Source organism: Nicotiana tomentosiformis, chromosome 1, assembly GCF_000390325.3.
Source record: "Nicotiana tomentosiformis chromosome 1, ASM39032v3, whole genome shotgun sequence".
Classification (NCBI taxonomy): domain Eukaryota; kingdom Viridiplantae; phylum Streptophyta; class Magnoliopsida; order Solanales; family Solanaceae; genus Nicotiana; species Nicotiana tomentosiformis.
The window spans coordinates 60,964,079-60,973,383 of NC_090812.1; the positions used below are offsets into that span (position 1 = coordinate 60,964,079).

At 31.0% G+C, this 9,305-nt stretch overlaps 1 protein-coding gene across 2 annotated transcripts; it reads left to right on the plus strand.

Moving 5' to 3' along the window:
* The first annotated feature begins 514 nt into the window (after positions 1-514).
* LOC104103362 (squalene monooxygenase SE1-like) lies at positions 515-5,674 on the plus strand. 2 transcript variants are annotated; one of them, XM_009611256.4, is made up of 8 exons: positions 515-864; positions 1,383-1,494; positions 1,680-1,860; positions 2,843-3,011; positions 3,254-3,472; positions 4,029-4,307; positions 4,720-4,998; positions 5,330-5,674. In XM_009611256.4, the coding sequence occupies exons 1-8, from the start codon at positions 655-657 to the stop codon at positions 5,408-5,410; spliced, it is 1,530 nt and encodes a 509-aa protein (XP_009609551.1). In that variant the 5' UTR covers positions 515-654; the 3' UTR covers positions 5,411-5,674. The 2 variants fall into 2 exon arrangements, with proteins under 2 accessions (XP_009609551.1, XP_033513887.1); XM_033657996.2 differs by lacking the exon at positions 4,720-4,998.
* The last annotated feature ends 3,631 nt before the right edge of the window (positions 5,675-9,305 follow it).

Here is a 9,305-nt window from a genome sequence, read left to right on the forward strand (position 1 = left end):
GGATTGGTGAGTATTTATTTCTGACCTTTAAAGTGGATTTCATGTTGACCACTCTCCCATTAAACGAGTGACATTAAGTAGGCGGTAATGTTTTCAATCCTAACTAAAATTTACGATTTGCTGAGCGTATAAATTTTTTTTATAAGCGATAGATAAAACTTAAACTCATAATTGTTGTTGCTGTTTTATATATTAAAAGTGTAAGAAACTCTAATACTATTAGATTATTTAAGAGTTAACTATAAATAAGTAATTCTTCAGTTAGAATATCCTAAAGAGTGCAACTGACAAATGGACTAAAAAAGTTTTACATGCATATATAACTAAAGTCTATAAAGATCATCCATTTTATTTTATGTGAAAAATTATATTTTTGAAACTTGTAATCTTACGTACATGGTAACCTTTCTAGGACAATAACATCACTGTTGAGTCTCAACTAATTCCTCTTCTACATAAAAAGAGCCATATTTTCTGGAGGAATTCGTCACTCAAACTTGCCAACGTACACGAATGTAACATTAAACAAACCCACTTCTCTCCACTAATTTTGGAGTGAGTAACACATTAAAGAAAGCTGACAAAATACTACAGTTGCAGTGGATTAATATAATCAGTTGGAAGTTGAAGGAAGGAAAAAGAAAGAAATTAAAGATGGAGATGATAATTTTTTTGGGCAGTTTTATCGCTTCCCTTTTTGGACTCCTCTTGCTGTACAATATGATCAGAAGGAAAATAATGGAAATAAGAAACATAGCATCAAATGTGGTACTGATTAAGGATCATAAGTCCTATGGTAAAACGGATGTTATCATTGTCGGTGCCGGCGTTGCTGGTTCTGCTTTGGCCTGCACTTTTGGTAAGGTACGTACGTACTACGTACATTCCATTATTTATTTTTAGAAAGTTCTTTTTCCTTACATAGAAATTAAAGATAACAAATTAAGATAATGAAAATTCAGCTCATGACGCCTGTTTATATTAAGTGGTTGGAGATTCCCGGTAATACCACTAGGCTATATGCCGTTGTACCATTTTGCTTTGTTGTTGAGCAATTTCATGTCACCACGTTAAACATGATACTGATAAGGTCCTACATTTTGGCACAATTTGTAGACTAAACGGTCTTGAAATTTATATTTATTTTCTCATCTATCTACGGTAATAATTTCTAGGCTTGTTTATCTATGTGTAAACAGAATTATACTCTATTAGTACTTGTATTGTAAGGCAAATTATTTGCTATAACAACATGTTAAAATACACTAATAATGTAATAAATCATTACATGTCAATGTATATAAGTTAAATCATTCCAATATTCTAAATAATGAAATTTGGCTTTCATCTACGCTATAATTTTTCTGTGATACAAATTGCAGGATGGACGACGAGTTCACGTGATAGAGAGGGACTTGACTGAACCACATAGAATGGTTGGTGAACTTCTACAGCCAGGTGGCTATCTCAAATTAGTCGACTTAGGCCTTGAAGGTAGGCATATAGCTTCATTTATACAAAACTTCAAAAGATTATATTTGTATATATAAGTCTAAGTATTTTTATATTTAATTAGCGAAATTTATGACTTTGTTATTGACTGTTGAGCACCCAACAGTCAAATTATTTTGTTCGATTTTTTCTAACTTAATTAAATTATGTAAATTACGTGCCTGCAGATTGCTTGGAAGATATAGATGCTCAAAGAGTTGTAGGATATACTCTTTACAAGAAGAATGGAGAACATATTATGCTTTCCTATCCCTTAGAGAAGTTCCAGGCAGCAGATATGTCCGGAAGATGTTTCCACAATGGGCGTTTCGTTCAGAAGATGAGGGAAAAAGCTGCCACCCTCCCCAAGTAATTTGCCTTTATATCCCATGCAAAATCAAGATATCCAATTATTTGAAGCATATCTTAGTTTCAAGCAGGCGCGGATTTACCTTAGGTCAAGCGGTGTCACGACTCACCGCTTAGCCAAAAAAATTTTACTATTTATATATACAAATAATATGCTACAAGACAAATGACGGATAAAATTAAAGGTATAAAGTGACACCACTTCATGTCTTCATCAATCTGGACTACTTGGTCCACTGGTAAAGACGCTGCATATTTTGGACGGTGCATATTTGTGTTATGTTTGGATTCGAGTAAAACGGGTACAATTTTGTAAAGTTTTTAAGCTTCAGCCTGAAATATAGTAGGGAATTGGGATGACTCACACACATGCCCTTCATTAAACTTCAAAAACAATCAGACTACCGAGCCTGATCTCCTAGTAATGAATTGTATTTCCTTAACGACTTGAACAATATTTATTTATATGATCTATTTTTTTTGGCACGGCATTTCTCAAATTCATTTGTTCACTCAGTGATACCGTTTATAAAAAATCTTGTTTACGCCATTGTTCCACGGTCATAGTCTACAAATATCTCATACTATAATTCACTAGTACTTCTTTGATAAGGATTTAGATTATATGCATTTGTCGTGTAAATATTTTCTATACAGTTAAATATAGTTTAAGTTGTAATAATGTATTATTTATTTTTTAGTAGGTTACCAATTAATCCTTATCATAAACATTGGATTTAACTTATCTATACTGATAGTGGCAAAAAACTATACTATCAAAGTAATTTAATTTGTCGTGGTTGTCTTTACCTTTTATTTTTCTTAGGTTTTTTATTTTTCTTATTATGGACAGTTATCTATAGCTACCTTTCAATGGTTGTGTAACTAAGAAATTCAACTACAGAGTATATAAGTTAAACTTCTATAGAGTAAGACTGAAGTTTTGCTCATGTTAACTTACTCCTGTTTTTGGGATTGGTAGTGTAAGACTTGAACAGGGAACAGTCACGTCTTTGATAGAAGAAAAGGGAACTGTGAAAGGGGTAAATTACAAGACAAAAGATGGACGAGAGCTATCTGCTTATGCTCCTCTTACAATTGTTTGTGATGGTTGCTTCTCGAATCTGCGACGCTCCTTATGCAATCTCAAGGTATTTTCTATGCAATCATACCTTTTTTTTTCCTATTGAGTTTAAGTTATATATATCGTCGGGGTAAAAAAGTCTATCTTATTTTAAAAATTATAAATATCACACTATAAAGATACTTACCCGTAAATTTCATTAAATGATCTGATTGTGTTAAATATTTTTTTACACTAATAATATATATAACTTAAACTCCTTCGTATGGTCTCTAAAATTTAACGAACATTTTCTTTTGTTAATTGTAGATGGATATTCCTTCGACTTATGTTGGATTAATTTTAAAAGATTGTCAACTCCCATATGCAAACCACGGAGTTCTTGTCATGTCAGACCCTTCACCAGTGACATTTTATCCAGTCAGCAGCACTGAGGTTCGTTGTCTGGTTCTTATTGCTGGTCAAAATGTACCTTCTATCGCTAATGGAGAAATGGTCAATTATTTGACGAATGTGGTTGCTCCTCAGGTATGTATCTCTAATGAATTTAAGTTAAATATAGGTGTATAAAAGCTATTTATACAATTAAGCATTTGTACCCCCTAAAATTCAACCATTTCAACTCTGCATTTCTCTAATAATCCTGACAATAAATACTTAACTGCACTTGGTGTTTTCATCTAACCATAATTAAGTAATAAATAGTTTATATATAGGACAAATGTCATGTACACAGTTGCTTGGTGTAAATACGAAGATGCAGGTAAGTTCTTACCATCTGCGTCTCCATATGCATTCAATTCATATCTACCATTTTTCTAAGAGATTATTACTTATTACTCTCTTCGTTGTAGTTAACGCGAACCTACTTTTTTTATAGCCTGTTCCAAAACTAATGGTCTGATTTCTATATTTAAAAATAATTTAACTTTAAATTCTTATCTTAATTAACCTTAATAAAAAACTTTTATAACCACGTAAATATTATGACAAATATAAATTACAAAAGTTTTTCTTTCTTTTTTAAACTTTATGTACAATCAAATAGGTTCACATAAATTGAAAATGGATTGTTCTTTATCAGGTACCTAGTGAATTGAGGGATGCATTAATAACAGCGATTAGGGAGGAAAACAATATAAGAACAATGCAATTCAGAAGCATGCCAGCAACTTGTAGTACAATTCCAGGTTCTCTTCTAATAGGAGATGCCTTCAATATGAGGCATCCTTTATCAGCAGGAGGAATGACTGTTGCTCTTTCCGACATTGTTGTCCTTCGCCATCTTCTTAAACCTCTCACTGACTTTAATGATGCAAATGCTGTGTCCAAGTATCTTCAACGCTTTTACACTCTTAGAAAAGTAAGTGTAATATAATCCACATAAATTAAATTTAATAGTAATTTAGATCTTACTAAGGCTGAGTTTAGTACGACGGAAGTCATTTTTAGAAAAATACTTATTTCAAGAGGAAGTTATTTTCAGACCATATTTGATTACTCATAAGGGAGAAAATGACCTCCTTCACTTGCTATTATTTTTAATATTTACCTCAAAAGTTTCATCGAAACGTTATCCAATTCTCTATACCTTTTACTCTTTAATAGAATTAGTTTTTCCGAGAAAATATTTTTTTAAACTCACCAAGTAAATACCGAAAAATATTTTTCCAAGAGAATGACTTCTGTCGTACCAAATCGGTATAAGTTTTGTACATTAAAAGTGCCCAAATTTAATGAGTTATATTTTTTGCGGGGGTTAACAATATTTGTAGCCACTAGCATCAACAATAAACATACTGGCTGGTGTAACATACCAAGTTTTCAGTCCTTCGCTTGATCCATCAAGAAAAGAGATTAGGGAAGTATTTTATGGTTATTTAAGAGTTGGAGGGATTTTTACAAATGGAGCAATTGGTTTGCTTGCTGGTCTAAATCCAAGGCCTCTCAGCTTGCCTTTTCATTTCATTGCTGTGGCAGTATATACTTTTGGTCGCTTATTGCTTCCATTTCCTACTCCCAAGGGAATTTTGCGCGCTGCCACGTTGCTTTATGTAAGTATAAATAACTACTACAAACATAAAATTAATCGACACTTTAATCAATGTAGTATTTATATTATTTATCAGTAAAAATATTAACTGACGATCAGTGACGGACTATATATTCTGGTAGATAAATTTTGTAATTTATTGCTAATCCATCACTAAATTTAGTGACGGACGGGAAATTTGTCTCTAAATTCTTAGCCACGACAACAGATTCTTAGCCACGACAACAGATTAAAATCCGTCACTAAACTGTTTTAGCGACAGATTTTAGCAGAATCCGTTTTTTTTTTTTTTTGTGTAGTATATATTGATGATCTGATTCTTTGAATTTCAGGTTGCATGTGGTATGATATTTCCCATTATTAAAGCAGAAGGAATTAAACACATGTTTTTTCCAGTAATTTTTCCAGCCTAGCTACTCTAGAGCAACTGCTATTGCTCAGTAAAATGCCTTGAAAAAGGACCTATAAAACCAGAGGATATGAGCCATAATGCCGCGACCCTAACCGTCAGGCTAATATTATATTATTAACAGGAGACAATAATGTCATGTAAAATAGGATTAGAGCAAAATTCATGTAATAATAATAAGGTTTAAGAGAGGAGGTATATCCTCAGTTCTCTATGCTATGAAAATGATGCTAAAAGTTAAACTTCGAATGTATATTCAATTGCCTAACACTAGTCATGATTTATATAGTTACTCGTGACTAGGTATATAAGATTGCCTACAAAAGAACAAAAGGATCAAACCTAAAATTATTTTTGGATTTTCTCCTAAGTTAGATACTGCAATATTTATCAAAAGGTCCACATTAAGTTGATTACTAAATTAAGTTGCTTGATTCATTACTAAAGCAATACAGACCGGAACTAGAGAGGTTCTTATGGTACTACAAATATTTTTTACAACTAGTCTTAGTTAGAGTACGAGTTTTGCGCGTGTAACCTATCTCAATGAATTATATGTTTTTTATAGTGAAAATTATGTTTAAGTTATAAAAATAAAAGTTTACAAAAAAAAAAAAGAATTCCTGAAAATAATTATTGTTGATCCTATTTAGTCAATTACTCAAGAAGGGAGAAATTCTACCCTATAGAAGTTCTGATCAATCTAGCATCTCAATTACTCTACTCAACTTAATATTTCTCCCAGTTTTATAATTTTATTACTTCAATTTCACAAATTATCATGATTTCTTTTTAGTTTCAACAAGAACATATAACCTTATTGGAGATTTAAAAGTTAACTAAAAATAATTGAAAAGTTATATATTCTCAAGGTCATTCTAAAAGACATAAATTAACTGACATAAGAGGTTTATTCAAAAAAAATTTCTTAATCGATAAAAAATATTGTAGAAGTTATTCCAACAGATTAAAAAAACTCACTATCGCAAAATAGCATCCATAATCTACTCTTTTTTTTAGAGACCTTTCTTAATTTCTCCATCCATAACCATGCATCTAGATTCTACATCTGAATGTATCAAATGTTGTCTTTCATATTTACCGAGTTTTATGGACAATCAAATATTTGTCTTTTCTCTGCTCTTGGTTGTCATCGCTCGATCACTTTCTTTTCCACTAAGTGATTGCTTAGGGACCTTAGCATACGATATGGGCTGTTTTTCTCTCAACTGTGGATCTTAGAACCCAAAAAAATTGTATGTACAAACGATCTAGGCCTGTATTCGGAGTTTCCTTGGGGTTGATAAGGCGCAATGAGGCCACTCTATTGTCTATAGTCGTGCATTTGTCCTTCATGCTAGTTAGCATAATATGAAAAATAAATTTCAATGTATCTTCTAATAATTGCTTATAGCTTCTTACACATTAAACCAAAATAAATATAAAAATATATAGATCGGCTCATGAAAGTAGAAGATAATATAATTTATTGTATATATTCATGTTCGTATAACGAATAACAAAAATAAAGAAATACACTAGAATAATACTACATTCTATATTTTAGTTTTAGCTAAATAGTAAATGGAATAGAAAGGATACATAGACTTTTTATTCAAGTAACTCGGTATAGGACCATAGGTGTATAATATTGTTATGCACAACCAAATAAAAAAGAAGAATTATAGACAGCTTTTTCTAGAATTTAAATATATTATGGAAAAACTTTCATGTTGAACGTCATACTTTTAAAAGGAGTTGATGAAAAATATATAACATAAAATATGGGACTTTAATATTATCAATATGAAATTAAAGAGTTGCAAGAATAATTCCCCCAAAAGCAAAACGAAGACGCAAGATATGTGTTAATATCTATGTCCATATACTCTTTTCTATTTGTGGTTGGAGAATACTGGGACATCTACACATTATTATTATAGTTTTATTTATAGAGAAAAAAAAGTAAGATATTAACAATTTAAGATAAGAAAAAAAAAGTATATAAGGAAAAGAATTTATTGATTTTAAAGTTCTAAATATTAGGACTTTTTACCTAGTTTAATAAGAAAATATTTAATAATCAAAAATTTTAATAAGAAAATATTTAATAACCAAAATTATAGTTGATTTTAAAGTGCTAGATATTAGGAAAGTTAATAAAATTACAACTTTGTCTGATGTGAAACCTTTTTCTAAAGATAAAAAAGGCGAACGATATTTCGCGAAGGGCATTCGTGCTTTTAAATAAGTATCATAGTCTCCTTATTCTTTCTAATATCTTAAACATGAATATTTATTAAATTTGAAATACATAAGAGTTAGTATTTTTGTTTCAAGATCATAAGTTGCACAGCGGCACATGAAGAATTAACTTAAATAACTGTCTATTAAAACATGAGATTACTTATGTAGTTGGTCAATAACAAAATAAAAAGGCTTCAGATGCACAGTCCAGGAGTCTTAAAAATGCCAATGAGCATCGAGTGGTTAGACAACTACTTCTATTCAACTTATGAGATAGTTCATATTGTGAAACAAACAGAAGTTTGGCTCACTTTATTCACAATATCCAATTGCTTTATAAAAAGATCATATTGCTAACATTTGAACATTGTTGTAGCCGATATGAATGATAAGTACAATAAATATTATCTACTGAACTTTCCTTTGAAAATTTTAAATGTGAGGTTAGATCTTTATATATTGAGGTTTCTGAACAAAATGTTGCATTCTGTCAATATAAGCATATTCTTGAGGCCTACCATTTTGACAAATATATGCAATCGTTTCTTTGGTCTACTCATTGTTAAGTGTTATGTATGAAGTCATGATGTTGCAATGACGCGTATTGTGACACATCCTAGAGTTCATGCAATTATTTTCTTTTTAATAGTTCTGTTTTGCTATGAGAAAATCTTTATATGTTAAACATTTTTGTGATTCAGGGGTTTGTTCGCAAGCAAGATGTTTGAAACTGCAAAAAGGATTGTCACTAATCTGATTTCTATGATAGATCATCTCCAGTTTTTCATGTAAGAACATAAAGGTGAATTTTTATTATACTAGAAAGAAAATTGAATTTGGATGTAGCCAACTCAAATAACCAACTTGCAGATGTTTGTATTAAATTTCTTACAGGTCCATTGAATAAATTATAGTGACTAGTGAGTGTAGACATATAACATGTAGGATCCAGCTTGAGAGAGATTATTAAGATTATGCAAAAACAATACTTGATTTTTTACTAATTTAGGTGCTATAATCATGCCTAGAATATTCAGGATTAGTTAGGATCTGTTATCTTGCTTACAGTTGTACATAGAATTAGTAGTTAGCCTAAATTGCCACCTATAGAAAAAAGTTCTTTCTAAGGCCAGTAAATATAAAGTAGCTATATACAGTAGTAACAGTTACAAAAGTATTTTTTTTTTTCGCAAAGTCATATGTTACTATATTAATCTTGCTTAGTTAGCGGTAGCCTCATCAAAGTCTTATATTTCAGTGAACTTTGGTTGTTTTATGCCACGTTGATGTACAGAAACAAAGTCGTCTTTGTGGTCATTCTGTTTTATAATGCCACCTACATGTTCCCCTTATTAGTTGCTCTCATTACTGTAGTTAAAATCAACAGTTGATTAAAAAATAGGAATTTTGCTGCCATTTTTTATGTTAACCAAGTATCAATGGGTACAGAAAATCATACATAGACGCAACAATTTTTTTTGCTCGTCTTTGTCATATATAGAAGTCATCCGGTTTGAGAATGTTCTTAATGGTGCACAAGGATCAATTTGGTTATGTTCTTAATGATGCACAAGCATACTACAGTAAAACCAGAAGGCAAACATTCTTCACCTTGCCTGCCATTCTCACTTTAATAAGACAACCCCAAATGA